This window comes from Schistocerca nitens, chromosome 7 (assembly GCF_023898315.1).
Source record: "Schistocerca nitens isolate TAMUIC-IGC-003100 chromosome 7, iqSchNite1.1, whole genome shotgun sequence".
NCBI lineage: Eukaryota > Metazoa > Arthropoda > Insecta > Orthoptera > Acrididae > Schistocerca > Schistocerca nitens.
In genome coordinates, this window is record NC_064620.1 from 184,191,728 (window position 1) to 184,208,257 (window position 16,530).

Sequence of the window (16,530 nt, forward strand, 5' to 3'; positions counted from 1 at the left end):
TCAGCAAAATTTCCGTAAATAAATCGTTGCAAGTATCGGGTATCGATGTGGACGATCCTGAGAACGCGCGCCGGACGCCTCGGCCACTGGGCGCGCCTGCGGGGCCGCCCGCCAGATGGCAGCAGGGTCGAGCGGTTGTGGGAGAGCGCGGAAGCCGAGCCCAGTGCGACGCCGAACGCCGGCCGGGGACGTCGTCTGGCAGAGCGACGCCGAATCCTGCTAAAGGCGGTCTGCGCGGGAGGGGCAGGCGCCGCGGAAGCCGTCGGTCAGGGCGGGCGACGAAGAGCGAGGCAGCGCGTCTGTGCCGCGGGGCGACCGCGATCCGTGTCCGGGGCGACCGGCCACCTGCTACTCCCGTCGGGGGACACGAGGGCGTGTGGGACACACTAGCTGGGTGAGGGGGACGAGGCTGGCACCGCTGCCCGCCAAGGAGGGACTGCAGGAGGACGGAGACGTGGAAACGCCGGTGGGGAAGCGGCGGCCGCTATGCGGCGACAGCCGGCGCTTGTGTAGTGCAGTGCTCGATGGCTGCCGGAGCTCCGCGATGAAGAAGAGGCGTGTGGGTCGCAGCGGCGGGGGCGGCGCCGCCTCCGGAGGCTTCGGCGGCGGCCTCAAGACGGCCCTGCTGTTCACCGGGGCGCTCTGGGGCCTGCTGTCCGGTGAGTCCTCTGGAGGTGCCCCGTGGTCCATCGTCTTAAGATATCGCCTGACCGCACAAGAAAACATCTCCCACGTCACCGACAGCGATCTTCATTCCCCTTGTCAGCATCGTGAGAAGCTTGCGGGTTCCCAACAAACTACGAGATCACCTGCCCATAGAAGAACACAATTATACGACATCGAAAGTGACCCTCATCTCTCAGGTCTTGCAGATAGCGGATCCTATTTCCTCACCATCAGCTGCTCTGGAAAACCCACATTATTCCTCAATTTTTCTCCATGCTCTCAAAGCAGTCTGAAGAAAAATCTTACTGATGAGGTCGTAGCTGATAAAGTAAGAAATAGGTATTCCACAGTTCATTTACCTTTCTTTCATTTTCTTACTACTAGTTTTGCCGCCTCGGCCTCGTTCCGAAGCAACGAATGATAAATAAAATAAAAACAAAGTGTTAATGTGGAACTCCTATTTCCAAGAAAAATTTATTACGTAGTTTGTGCTTCGTCAACCACTATCTATAGCACCAGGGCACAGCATCAGCTTCCAGGGCTAACAAATACTTGATTTTATATATGTCCTATAATTATCGACCGACTTAAAAAATTTAATATGCTCTCAAAATCTACACATTAAGTGGTGTAATATTATGTTAAATGTTTACCACAGTAAGACAAGGAATGGAGTTAGAAATTATGTGTACTATGAGGACAGCCTAACTCACCTGATTATATTCACCAAGAGCAGGCATTGCCTTCAGGGACCGGGGGGGGGGGGGGGGGGGGGGCGCCTGTTGAAACTAAGTTTGAAAACAGCCACAAGTCGCACTTTGTATTTTTTATTTCCTGGTTTCGCTCTTCAAATGAATAAAAGCTTCACAGAGTATACATTTTAAAAGATACAAATTGAAATAATATGGAAAATGTACGTAAAGTACCTATTCTATTTCCAGTATGGTGACTTAAGTATAAAGTTAGATGGCAGCAGAATATACATTTTAAAAGATACAAATTGAAATAGTATGGAAAACTTACGTAAAGTACCCATTTTATTTCCAGTATGGTGACTTACGTGTAAAATTAGATGACAGCTCTCTTACTACGTGAAGCCTCCACCATAATATTCTGGAGTAGATTATGACAGCACTGATATGGTCTCATAATCTACTTATGAAGTATTGTAACACTATGGTGGAGGCTCAACTTAGTAAGACAAGTACTGGAGTTAGAAACAACAGCGAAACTGGCAAATAAAAACTACTAAATGTGACTTGTGGCCTTTTTGCAAAACCTCAGATTGTATATGGCCATTCTTTCAGAATGAGAGCACTTAAGGACTCCCAACGGACTTCACACATAATTCTGAAACCTTTTCGAAACCTTCTCTCACTCGCACATCCCACGAAAGAAAGGAAACAAGTTTATCGCTTACTGTACTTTCGCTGTTCATGCAGTTAAACTGCAGCCTCAGAAATAACGTTTTAATTTATTACTTCCTAGCAATTCTTGCATGTAGTATTTACACATCCCATTGAGTGTTTATCGAAAATTCTATCATCGTACGAAAAATAACTCAGGAGATATGACGTCATAAACACTGAGATGCATGAAACGGAAGTTTTACACACGGAAGTTCCATTCATTAAAAATTACCTTATGGAGGTGGGTTTGGTGAGTTTTGTAAGAACATGGTTCCACAGCTGGCTGCCTTGGAACGTGCGTTACAGCAATTTTTTGCTGGTAAGTTATTTTCCTAACGGCAGGAGCTGCAGTACCACAAATTTTACATATTCAGGCAGCTGTAGAATTACATTGTAACATATATAGATAAAATCCTTATTATTGCTACTATTTTCGACATACGTAGATAAAATCCTTATTATTGCTACTATTTTCGACTGCACCAAATCGTCAACACAGTCTGTGTTTCAGCCGTATTATCTGCGTGGATCCACACATGGACCCAAACCTGCCCCAAATATTAAGTTCAGATGCTCAATAATTAGGAACTAAACCCACAAAAGCTTGGATTTTCTACAGTATTAACTTATTTCGTTAACCGCTTTCGACTTACAAGGCCATCATCAATCTACAACTGGCTATCGTCACCAAAGAGAATACAGAACTGATGAACAATACTGGGAAGGAGTTACATATAGGGAGCTGTGTCAGCGCAACAGTAATGTAATGAAACGTATATTTAGCGAGTTTGACTGTATGTATAGTGGGTAGGAACGACATGTTTCTGAGAGTATATACGTCCACACAGATAAAGTGATTAAGAAATTTCCAGTTTCTATCGATGACCTCTAACAACATTAATAGAGATCGTAGAAGTTTTTCATGGGATCTGAAGGTGGTGCAGTACGATTTTAGATCGTGCGAAGCCATTACTGTTTTCTCACCCTTCGACGATACGACCTGCCTGTGCGTACAAGAAGGGTTTCGCAATGTGTGGACATAAGAAAATCTTTTTGAGATAACAATCGTCTCAAGCTTCGGGTAGCGTAAACTCTGGTCACATGTTCTGGTGAAATGAACATCAAAAAATAGGCAATTCCGAAACTCCGCCGTTTGCGAAGTCTGATATCACGAGATTTTATTGCATTAGCTAAGGATATTTTGCAGCCTCTCAGCCATTATCCTCTTACTTTTATAAATTTATGTGAAAATTTATTCAACAGGCGTACTTCCACGTGAAATTAGGTTTATAAAAGATTCGCCCTTTCATGGCCTTCATCAACTCTAATCGTCATTTGATAAAACCTCATCATAATTGAAACTACTTCCAGCCAGCTGATTAATACATCGTTCAGAGAATAATGCAGAAACCATCTGGCCTGGGATACATTCAGATGTAATTACGACTGGTTAAATAGCACTTACATCAACTATGAGCGCTGATTAGTAGCTGTAAAAACAATGAACGCACTCATAAAGCAAAATATTATTTAATTACTACCGAATTCAACTTCTATCGCTGAAAATAGCCATTATGTCCAATTTCATAAAATTAACCTAACTGACTTCCGAAACAATTATCTTTATGTAAACATTTAAATTTACGTCTCTCATTTATGTAGCAATAAACTCTGCCTCGTAAGTAACACACACACACACACACACACACACACTGTTTGAAATTATCTAATTTGTCAAATCATCGATACCCCACCCACGTCTGAAAACAAGTCTGCATTTTATTCATTGCCAATATCCTCCGGAAAAAAATCATACCCTATAAGTTTTAGTTATGGCAGCCATCTGTCAACAGCCACGAAAGGACGGGCTGCTTGTAGGAAGAAAATGGTGATATAGATTTATCATTACTTTGCGAAAAATTTTTTGCTGTTACATATAAGTACGACATAAGTACGAACCAAGCAATTAAAATTGTTCGAAAGACATGGCTGCAAATTTCGAAGAAGTTGAACGATTTTGAAACATTTGTATTTGCAATTTTCTAGTTGCTAGGAGGTTGCATTGGCACCTACGACGTTCAGATATACAAGAATGAAAGATGATTAAATCGAAACTGTAATAACGAGCCCTTCGTGAATCTGCAGTGGACATGCCACTACAGTTAATTTCATGGTACGTTGGGAACGTGAATGGACAACCACTGTAACAGAAGCGGTCTTTAAATTTACGAAGTCAGAAGGTTTAACGTAACTAAGTATCGAACCTTGCGGATTTTTTAGGATAATAGTTGAAATAAACAATAATTTAACGGTAAAACGAAACGCTCCGTCAACAATCATCAAATAAATCAGAAGGCAAAATTTCTGTTCAAAGCCTCGCAAAGGTTTCCTTACAATATTACGTTCACAACCATTTCCCACAACTTTAACTAGCGTGTTGAGTGACGCTCTGTTTTCAACGCACCAATACATGCTTTTTTTCCCTTTCCGCCGTCTTCGGTGAATTGTGAATTGCTGATGTGATAAATTCGTCGACACCCGGTTTGACAGGACCGCACACGGCTGCCCGGTCTCGACTTTATTGTTGTTTTTCGGCCGTCCACCGATAATTAGTAACCGTTCTCTTTTTGCTTCCGCTATCGTCAGCATTATTCGACGCCAGTGGAATGGCACGGGAAATTGAAAAATTAAAATGTGGTTGCACTTTTTTTTGTCCGGACCCAGCATCACAGCGAAAAAAAAAAGCTTGCCGAGGCTAGAAAGGTTTCCATTGCCGCCCAATTGTGCTTCTAAAAACTCAAACAGTTCACAAACAAAATGGCAACATCAGTTTGATTTTTTTCTCCATAGCGCCGGTTACATGATTACCACTGTTCCTTTTCGCGCACAGCGTCGTCGTGTTCAGAATGAGCGGATAGGCTGGTTAGCCTGTTGGGAATATATTTGAATATGTGTGAAGTTTACGACACCGGCTGAATCTCGCCGAAAGATGCAATCTATGGAATCCGTGTCAAGTTGTGGTAACAGCCACTGCACAAGGATGTCTAGGTAGATATTTGTTGAAAGATTTAGTTCAATGAAGAAAAACGGCCGGTGTAATTTTTCTCCTGACATCGCACAGAATAGATTAGCATTCGGTGAGTCACGCTGAAGTGCAGCTATATACGAAGTCATTTCTGTACCCCACATTCTCGGGTTCTGCAATTAACCTTTTCTGTTATGTCTAAGGCTACTTGATCGCTGAAAATTACACGTGCAGCAAATCTTTCCTCCTCCATGGCTTCCAGCATTCGTATGTTTGACGTAGTCTTCCGCAAGAAAAACAGTTACGGGCTATATTTTATATCTTCTGTAATTCTTATCGACATAAAACTATTTATGAAATTGGAAAAGCTCTTTGTAACAGCTATATTCATACCGAACAGCCATGTACAGGGTATAAATTTGGGAGGAAAGTCTCTTCAGTCATTAGTTCACCGATGATTGAGTAGTAATGGTGAGAAACTGCATCCCTGTTTTACCCTTTTTTGTTCTGAGTACTTCGTTCTTGGTCTTCAGTTCATGATGTTCTCTTTCTCATCTTGTACATATATGAGCCGTCTGTTCCTACAACTTACACCTATGTTTCTGAGAGTTTATAACATTCTGGACCATTTTAAAATGTCGAATGCTATTAGTAGTTCAGGAAATCCTGTGAAGAACTGGTTTTTCTTAAATCTTGCTTCCATTGTCAAGCACGTAAGAACTGCCTCTGTGATGTCTTTACATTTCAAAAAGCCGAATTGATCGTCATCTAATAGACTCGCAACTCTCTTTCCCAAACTTCCGCTCTCAACTAGAGACCAGGATTTGGTGTATTCGGTCTCTGTTTTGCTGCTGACATCGCTTGAACATCCATAATAATTTGAACACCATTATTACTAATATATTAGTGTAAATAAACTAAACAACTCTATTGAACGAAAGTACTAATACCAACCAACTGTAAGAAGTATCCATTTGCCATGGTATTACTCATACTGTAGAGTATCTGTGAGATTGGTTACAACCCTTACATTCAAGTTCCGGAGCTCAATTTTCCCTTGTAATCTCTCATGTGTCATGTGACTTCTGGAGAAAGTAACTCCCCAATTTCACAGGCCTTACTTATTCAGTTACTATTTACAGCAAAAGTGTAGCAGATATCCTACTATGTCGTTAATTCAAGGCTAAAAGTCTACGAGGAGGATAGTTACAGCATGACAGTGTGGTGTCACCGCCAGACACCATACTTGCTAGGTGGTAGCTTAAATCGGCCGCGGTCCATTAGTACATGTCGGACCCGCGTGTCGCCACTGTCAGGATCGCAGACCGAGCGCCACCACAAGGCAGGTCTCGAGAGACGTACTAGCACTCGCCCCAGTTGTACGACGACGTTGCTAGCGACTACACTGACGAAGCCTTTCTCTCATTTGCCGAGAGACAGTTAGAATAGCCTTCTGCTAAGTTAATGGCTACGACCTAGCAAGGCGCCATTTGTACCATTGCATGTCTCTCAAGATAGTCTCACTTGTATCATCAAGAATGCTGTATACCAAAGGACGATATAAAAGTTAAGTGTTCTAGTAGCTACGTTCTTTTCTTTGTCACATTCATTACGAATCCTGTTCCAGACTTCGCGCCAGTCGGCGTGAGTTGACGCGTGCCCTTTCGGCTACTTCACTGTGGACTGGCTGCCTTAGCAGTCCACTACAGACAGAATGACGCAATGAGAGAGAGGAGCTGCAATGATTAAATACTGTAAGATAAACGCCAGATTCGTCTCTCTGACATACTCTAACATATATATATACAGTAAAAAAACAGAAGTGGTATTACGGTGAGCGTTGCTGACCCTCGATTACGGGCCCCGGGTTCGATTCCTGGCGGGGTAGAGGGTGAGGGGGGCGGTGTAGGATTTTTTCCACTCTTAACTGATGTTGTGTGTTTTGTATTCATCACAGTGTCATCATCGAGACGCAAGACGCCGAAGGGGCGTCAAATAAAGACTGGTTGGCCGAACTCCCCAGAAATGAACTCCCAGCTCAAAAATGCCATAACCGCACTTCACAACACCCACTTGCAATCACACTAAGCGATATTGCGAAAACTATATGAATTCAAGGTAGAAATTTTTTTTAAGATTGTGAAGATTTTGCACCTGGTCGCAATTAGTTACGTTAACTTCAAGCTATAACTGCAACATTAAACTATCGTAATGTGTTGTACCATTAACATGATTATAAACGGTGACTTACTGAGAAACCGAAGGGTTGTGGTGATGGTGTGGCTAGAACACCGGACTCGTAATTATAGAGTTCCCAGTTCCATATGGTACGATAGTGTACAGTGTTCTGTGGTTTCCTGAAACAGCCTTAGCTAAGGATCGAAATGATTCGTTTGGAAATACTACCGGCGTCATTCCTCTAGCATAGCAAATTTGTTGGATTTTTCCACGTCACTATTGATTAAACTTTATATACTCATGTTTAATATCGTTTATCAAACGGCATGTAAAGAGAAAATCGAGTTATACTGGATTGACCCTATGCTTTGGTCCGTATATTACAAATATCAATGTGCGACTAATCCACACTTTCTTATAATCTGTCACGAATTGACACCAGATGCTTAACCTCCCGTCGACAAAGACATCGTTCGAGACGTAACATAAATTCAGATTCGGTAAGAATACAGGCCGTGTCTTCAACATAACAATCACATTTTATAACAAATTGGTGGAATCCATGGAAATCCTAAATCTGGATGGTCGGATGGAGGTTGAATCGCTGGCCTTCCGAATGCGAGTCTGTTGTCTCTTCAGTGAGAAACCTCGTGTTCGGTAAATCTGACACTGTGGCAAATTTGTCGAATACGCGTAGCGCAGAGTCTCTTTGTTATTTAAATATGTTTTCCATGCCTAGCGGTAGTACTGTATAATGTGCCCTTTTAATAAAAGGTGAGAAATATTTTCCATTCTTGACATTACATCACAAATCCAACTTACCACTCTGTATCAATGCAGCTGTTCGTGCCTCTCCCGCGATGTCTCTGTATCTTTCCACCTACCTACCTAACTTTCTTCTCCATACCTTCCTCTCTCCACCCCAGTTTTCCCTGAGACATGCTTATACAGTACTAGTTGCTTCACATTTCATTCCATTCCGTGACAGATACCTTTTCGAAGTTATCGCCGGATTGTTGCTTACATAGACTCATGTCCATCTACTTTCGTAATACATTGTATGACCACATGTCATAATACATTTGATACTGAACATTATCCGACAACATTGCACCTGAATATAAAACGACGATTCCTACTCACAGTATTCATTAATTTCATATCGCCGGCCGGAGTGGCCGAGCGGTTCTAGGAGCTTCAGTCTGAAACCAGGCGACCGCTACGGTCGCAGGTTCGAGTCCTGCCTCGGGCATGGATGTGTGTGGTATCCTTAGGTTAGTTATGTTTAAGTAGTTCTAGGGGACTGATGACCTCAGATGTTAAGCCCCTTAGTGCTCAGACCCAACTTGAACCATAATTACATATCCTATAAATCTGTACATGTGGTTCGCAACAAAATTTACGGATTGGCATCAGAGATAGCGGTTGTAATAAAGTACCTTTCATTTTTAAAAGGTTAGATTATTTTATTTCACTATGAAAATTATTTTTTTATGAACTACACTACTGCCGCTTCGGACTTCTGCATCAGTTTCAAGTCAAACATTATTCCGTGCTCCCATCCCATTGGTAGGCTTCAGTTTCTGAAACCTTCTGCGTAAGATCATAAACTATTGTACATGTTCGCTGCCTGAGAGCAACTCGTAATGAACAGCTTTGTGTTGATGCAGAGAGGAGTCTTCAATAAAGCTAATTCAACAGACGATAAAATGAAACGGCACTGAAAGGGTTCGACTTCGCTTCAGACACTAACATTTGACAAGGCACTGATCACGTTTTAAGAATTAGTTTCTAACGGCAGAAACCATGACTTTTTCAGCAATGTCGTAATACGATCACACAGGAAATACCTCAGTTCCAAAAATGTTTCTGATATTCATGTGTCCAGTCATGGTATAGGTTGATGCGGTACAAATGTTTTGTTAAATCCTATGCCTCCTCAGTAACCTATAAAACCCATTTTTTGTTATCATATGGATTGTATTACAGTTAGTTACAGTATAGATACGAGTTGCGTTCCTCGTGTTTCCTCTTCTGTCAAAGTGTCACCTGCGTACACATTTCCATATTTGGCTCAGAATTTTCTGCTCAACTATTTGCACTGCCACACACATCAGAGGTAAATAATAAATAATGTACCACTTTTAGGCATCTGCATTCTTTGTGTCGTCGTTTGCGTATTTTATAACGGATTATCGAGAAGCGCCTATCTTGATGAGAAAACAAGTTCTCGCAGTTTCGTAACATTAAAAAAAATCGCAAGGAAGTAGTCCACTGCCCAATTTATTTCACAATTGATTTCGTTGTACAGGCCAATTTGAAGTAATTCTGAAGTGGTTGGAGCGTGTCATAATCTAAAGCCACTCTAAACAGTCTGTACATCTGCACGCATTCTCAGCAAATCATCGTGTAGTGCGTGGAAGAGAACACTGCGTACTCTTATGTTTCTGTACGCGCCCTAATCTCTTCTCTTATTTTCATGACCTACGCATATAATGTACGGAGGTGGCAACAGAAGTTTCATTCTCTTTGTTGAACACCGGATCTCTAAATTTACCCAACGGGGTTTTCTGCACCTACACCTACACGACTACTCTGCAAATCAGACTCCAGTAATTTACAGTGGCAAAAAGAGTCACTTATAGGCTATTTTTTGATCGTTGCTCTCCTGAATAATATGTGGGAATAGTAGGAACATATACCTTTCCGTGCGAGCTCTGATTTCTGTTATTTTATTACGATGGTAGTTGGTATCAACAAAATATTCTCGTATTAGTAGGAAGTTGTCCGCCCCCGGTAGCTGAACGGGTAGCGTGACTGATTGTCAATCCTCTGGGCCTGGTTTCGATTCCCGGCTTGGTTAGGGAATTTTCTCAGCCCAGGGACTGTGTATTGTGTTATCATCATCCTATCAGCCTCATCGACTGCAGGTCGCCGAAGTGGCGTCAAAGTGAAAGGCCAGCACACGGCGAACGGTCTGCCCGACAGGGAGCCCTAGCCATACGGTTAAATAAAAGTAGGAAGTAGATAACGAAATTTATTGAGAATAGCGCGTCCTAACGAAAAAGTCTTTCTTTCGATGATTGCCACTCCAACTTACGTTTAATATGTGTGACACTCTTTCCCCTACTTTAACATAATGCGTAACTAATTGCTCTACTCTGAACTTTTTTGATGTCCTCGATCAATCTTATCTGGCAAGAATCCAACACGGCGCAGCAATACTCCAGAAGAGGGAAAACAGGCATAGTGTAGGCAGCCTTTGCAGTGGATTTGCTTCATCATTTTAGTGTTATGACAAGATAATGCTGTCTTTGGTTCGTCTTCACGAAAAAAATTTTCTGTGCACAATGTTACTTACAATCCGTCTTGATTGCAAAATCTTTGTTCTTATAACCGGTTTCGGTTCCTCCAGTACTATCTTCAGATCGGTAACGATAATGATACTAGTTTACTAATTCACGAATGCAAACGTTTTTCATCCTACTTAATCATCAACTAGGCCAGAACGGATCTGATATTTCGGTCACAGGAATAACCCGTCCAAATACAGAAACTTTCACATGCTGCGTCACATGAAATTTGCTGGTAAAATTCGCGTCACTTATATTAATTATAACACCATTGCCGACAGGTGGCGTATAGTACATTTGTTACATTACATATGCACATACTGTATTCAGTAGATTTTTGTAATTAACTTTTATCCCTAAAAATACTTAATTAAAATCTGTAGATGTCAAGGTTAAAATCTGTACGTATCAAAATTAAAAAACACACTACAGTTATCATTTTTATACGATCTAAACACAAAGGGCGATTTATATATCTATGGCGCTGGTGTAGACTTGTTTTCCTCCATGGTCTGCTTCCGTGGTTCCCGCCATTTCGGTGTTGTGCCGCGATCAGCTCAGTCGTCTGACGTCCATCGCCGTGGGCAAGAGGGCCGCGCTGGTGGGCCCCATCAACGACGCCAGGCGCTGCACGCATCTTCCAGCTTCTCTATTATGCTCCATCTCTCGGCCTGGACCTACACATGCAACAGTTGTCATCTTAGTAAGTCGTCATAAATAGCAAAATAGGCGTTATGATTTAACTCGCATTGCTCGTTAACGATTAAATCCGGATCTTTCTTTTTGTGGGTGTATATTTCAATTTCTTCCAAAATGTTAAGGAACCGTCCCTTATGAGCTCTAAGCAGGATGTCTAAATTTTGTTCAATGTTCGTGACTGTGTGCTTTCAGGCAGACATATAAGCCCCAAACGCTGTTTTGTTTTGAGAGTAGGTGTGCTCCCTGAATCTGGTCTCAAAATTCCTACAAGTCTGCCCTGCATATTGTTTACAGCAGTCATCACATTTGATCTTACATACACCTGAATCCTGAAATTCATTCCTACTATTACATATTTTATGCCGGAGCTTCAATTTTAGCGTATTATATGTTCAGAACCCTATGTTAACGTCGGATTTACGAAAGCATCTTTCAATCTTATCTTGTGAGAGCCACATTTTTTTATGTTGTTCCTCTTAACTGCGACTTGACTTCCTTGTATTTGTTTCATTTGCCTCTTCATCTTATAAAGATTCACCACTTGCTTACAGGTATATCCGTTCGTTATGGCCACTTGTTTTAAAATACTTAGCTCCTTTTCTTCTTCTTGTTGGCTTAGTGGCAATCTTAGTAGCCTGTATGTGTGTACCATCGAAGTAAAATACGCCCATTTGTATCGCAGTGGGTGACACGGTCGCTCATTGATAACCAAATCTGTACACGTAGGTTATCTGAATATGCTAAATTCATGGTTCCCATGTTTCTTTATTAGTGTTAAATCAAGTAATCTATACGGTCGTCTTCTCCAAATTCCATAGTCAATCTAATTTTCTGGTGTTGAGCTCATATTTTGCGCTAAGTTTTCGATATCATTTTTATCTCCTTTGTGTAATAAAATACAGTCGTCAACATATCTCCTGTAATATACAATTTTCTCAGCGATATCAGGATTTGCATCAAAGAATTCGTTTTCTAAGTGATTTACAAAAATGTCAGCCAGAATCCCAGCTAAATTGTTCCCCATTGCCGACCAGTCTTTCTGTTGATAAATTTTACCATTGAAAGTAAAGTAATTGAACGACAAGACTTGTTCCAACATTTCCACTAGTTCAATCACCTCCCCCAATGCTAATTTACCATGAGTGAGAAGATTGTTCTTAATGATCTCAATCGTTTCTTTTACGGGAATGTTTGTGTACAGATTGGTGATATCCAATGAAGCTAGTGACGCATCCTCAGGTATAACTAAGTCTTTAATTTCCTCGGCAAATTCGTAGCTGTTCCTAATGTTAAAAGTCCGACTATACGTATATGCCGCCTTCAATCTGTTATTTAGCTCTTTATTTAATTTATGACTTGGGCTACTGGTATTATTGATGATTGGTAGAATCGATTTTTCAACCTTATGGAGCTTTATTTGTGACCGTTTTTCGGGGATTCGCGGATTCATTACCTTCAATTTAAATTTTCCCTGCTCCGTGAAGAGAAACACACTGTTGTCTGTTTCCTTATGTCTGTTCGAAATTTCTTGTTTGGATCTTTCATGACCCCTACTACTCCGTTCTCCATAAAGAGCTTCCCGGTTTTCTCTATATAGTCTGTATCGTGTATTAAAACCATAGTGCCGCCCTTATCTGCCTTTGTGACGATAGCCTTATGTGGTTCAAACTTCTTAGTCAAGCCCTTAAGAGTTAGTAGTTCGTTTCTGTTCTTGTGAGCAGAGTGCATTTCATTTATAATCGGCTTCTTTACTTTAACTGCCGTGTTGGTCTGTTCGTATCTGTTCATATTTGCGATATCACATGCAACTTTCACTTCTGCGACAGTATTTATTGTTTTTGAGCTAACTGCGGGATTTAGGTTATACTGCAGTCCTTTATTTAAAAGGTTCTGCTCATCCTTTGTTAATTCTATTTAAATAAAGGGATCTGAAGATGTTTCTAGAGGAACTGAAACCGGTCATATGAATAAACATTTTGTAATCAAGACAGCTTGTAACAAACATCGTAAAATCACTGATTGCGGCTATCCTATCAGACATTGTCTGTTTTTGCAATTTTCTATTTGATTGCTCTAAAATAAGTTATCTGTAGTTGCCGAGCCCAAGGTTCTTAGTTGAACAATTAACCTTTAAAATTCTTTGATTTAAAGTGTAACTAAAATGTAACAATTTTTAGCACTTACTCGGAGTGCTTCACACTTTTTACTGTCTAGGATTAAGTGACAATTTTCACGCCATATAGATGCCTTGTTTAAATCGTTTTACAATGCGTTTTGATAGTCATATTTTATCGGGCGGTAAATGAGAGCATCATCCCCTATCACTGTAAGACAGCTGCTGACATTGTCTTAAATTGTTAACATACTTGAACGCCGAACGGGCTATAACACTTCCTTTGGGAACCCGCGGATATCACTTCCAGCTTACTCGATGACTTTCCGTGAGTTACTACGAACTGGGATCTTGTAGACAAGAAATCCATTTCCTTAAGTGAGACGATACTAAATAGGACCGCAATCTGATTAGAAGCCGCTTGTGACAAACGGTGGAAAAAGTGTTGTGGAAATTTATGAATATGTAATGAACTTGAGATTCCCTATCAATAGCACTTATTATTTCGTGTGAATTAAAAACCAGCTGTGTTGCTACAAGAATATTTTATGTGGTGGATGTGTGTCAGCAGATTGTTTTCTTGGATGTTTGAACACAATGAATGCTCCATGGATATCAATGATATAAGTCTGTAATTCAGCGAACTACTTGATTCTCCTTTCTTGTGAATTGGTATGACCTGTGCAACTTAATGATCCTTATTAATGATCTTTCGTCGTTGCAGTATGGGCCGGAAGACTTGCCTCTGTTAAGTAACTTAATATGTTACGTTACACCGAGGGTATTTGCTTCCAAAGTACTCATATTAGCAGATGTTCTTTATTCTGGAATATTTACAGCATCTCTTTTGGTGAAGAAGTTTTGAGAATCCGTGTTTGGAAACACTCTTAGTGGCGCCCTTATCAGCAACATCACCAATGAAACGGCACAACAAAGGTACTGCCCGTATCTTCATCGCTGATATACTTTACTACTGCGGAAACGACGCCGCCTTCCTTTCAAAGATTCAAATTTAAGTTCTTCTGAGCAACTGTGTTAGACTTTCGTAGTTTGAACTACTTGTTACAATCGTAGAATCGACTCCTTGAACTTGTTAATTTTTGCTACCAAGCTCACTTAAAAAGGATTGCAACCGTTGAAGCTTTAATCTAGAACTTGCCTCACTTGTATGGAACTACCTTTATAAACGCAGCGCTCCTTCTCAGAATTCTTTCAAAACTTTTATGTACTTCATCTCTGCTGCTCATGTTACGTATTCGTCCCACTGCATATATCTTCTTTGCATTACCCGCAAATATTTATGTGATCTCATGTGCTCCAGATCTCGTAACCTGATAGTATATTGTGCTGTGTGTCAGTTATGAGCGTTATGTTGAACATTTAACGGGCACTTACGTTCTGTACACCATTTAGAAATTTCGCTGAAGTCTTTCTGCATGTTCTTGCAGCGGTGTAGGACAGTTACCGTGACATCTCGATCTTAAGATATTAGTGGCTCGGTAGATATTTTCGGTAGCTCGCGGTAACGCTCAGGTTGCCTTAGAGAGCTCGGACCTTGCTCACGGCGGCTAAAGCTTGTTTCTCCAGCACAACTGTCATTGTCCGTACATAATACCGCATCCTCAGCCTCGAAGTTGACAATAGATGCGTGAGGTTGGGCACGTTATGATTTCTATCTGTATGTCATATGCTTCAGTCATGGACTGTGCGGCTGGTCCCGGCGGAGGTTAGAGTCCTCCCTCGGGCATGGGGGTGTGTGTGTGTTCGTTCTTAGGATAATTTAGGTTAAGTAGCGCGTAACCTTAGGGACCGATGACTTAGCAGTTAAGTCCCATAAGATTTCACAAACTTTTTTTTTATGTCACATTAGCTAACGTGGACAGTCTTATTTCCGTATAGATACTAAGCTATGTTTGTTCTAATGTTGGCGCCTTCAAGCCAAAAACAAAAAGATAATGACTTTAATTCGGATTGGGGAACCGATTACTTCTTTACCCGGATAAAGGAAAAATGTGCGTGTTGACAGTGCTATTCAAGTGTATCAGTTGGGAAGAAAGAACGCCGGACGTCGCCTCAAAATCGTTCACTCAGGGATTGAAAAAGATTTCACTTGATTCTGTTTCAAGGAAAGAAGTAGCATATGGACTACAAAATTTGTGCTCGACAATGAACTTTTTTAAAACCATTAGACAAGCAGCAGCTGAGGCGTCATTGGAGATTAAAAAATCTTAACACAGAGTAAGAAATCATACGCTATCGTTAGTTACTAAAAAATTAGCAGCTGCAAATTATTTGATAGTTTCAAAAATGATATTAATTAAAATTCATTTAATGCTTTGCAGAAACGTAAACTTACAGCCAATAAACCAATGTAAGATTTTAAAAAAAATTATCTTGTGCCCGTTTTCTTTTAATAACTCACAGTAGGATTTAAAAATGGTACGGTAGCTTAGAAGCTTCATAAGTTTGGCGACCACTAGTTTAGGATGGCAACGGCATCGAATCTGATGGTGCCGCTGATTCTGTTTATTAACGCTGTGAGCGAGGTTACGCCATTTGGCCCTTTTGAAAAGTTTGTGTACAGCTGTAAGCTTTGACAGTGTCACATAGGCTATACTTGTCTCGTTGCAGTTCATCTTTAGAAGAAGACATACGCGTTTTAAAGCTACTTCAAAATGGCCTGTATGCCGACATCTATAGTGGAATAAATTGAACGTTATGTTCCTTACTGTCTTCAGGTGAAAATGTTCACTTTTCACACATCGCGCCCCTGACGCAGAGTCTGGAAATCATTCGGTCTTCAGAAGGAAAGGGAGAACCTGGAACAATTGTACCGGTGTGTTGAAGTAGAGGTGCGATACATATTTCCTAAACAATTCAGCTCTGAACCGCACTAACACACGCAACGTTACAAGCATAGCGCCCTTGTTCTGTCAGCCAATGCACGCACTTCGAATGAAACGAAGTTACGACAGAGTTGGGACCTGCCATGAACCTAACGTCGTTGAGCAATACAGCGCGAGAGAAAACTGCATTTTAAGCGTCTCATTATGTATTCCAGTTCAGTTCGAACGGCGAAGGTTGGCC

The 16,530-nt window shown here is 41.1% G+C and overlaps 1 protein-coding gene across 1 annotated transcript in view; it reads left to right on the forward strand.

Annotated features, from left to right (window-relative positions):
* The first annotated feature begins 544 nt into the window (after positions 1–544).
* The window catches only part of LOC126195526 (germ cell nuclear acidic protein-like), a 98,463-nt gene continuing 82,477 nt past the window's right edge, over positions 545–16,530 (forward strand). The window contains exon 1 of the mRNA XM_049934153.1: positions 545–659. Coding sequence (XP_049790110.1) covers positions 545–659 — 115 coding nt within the window. The remainder of the gene's footprint in view (positions 660–16,530) is intronic.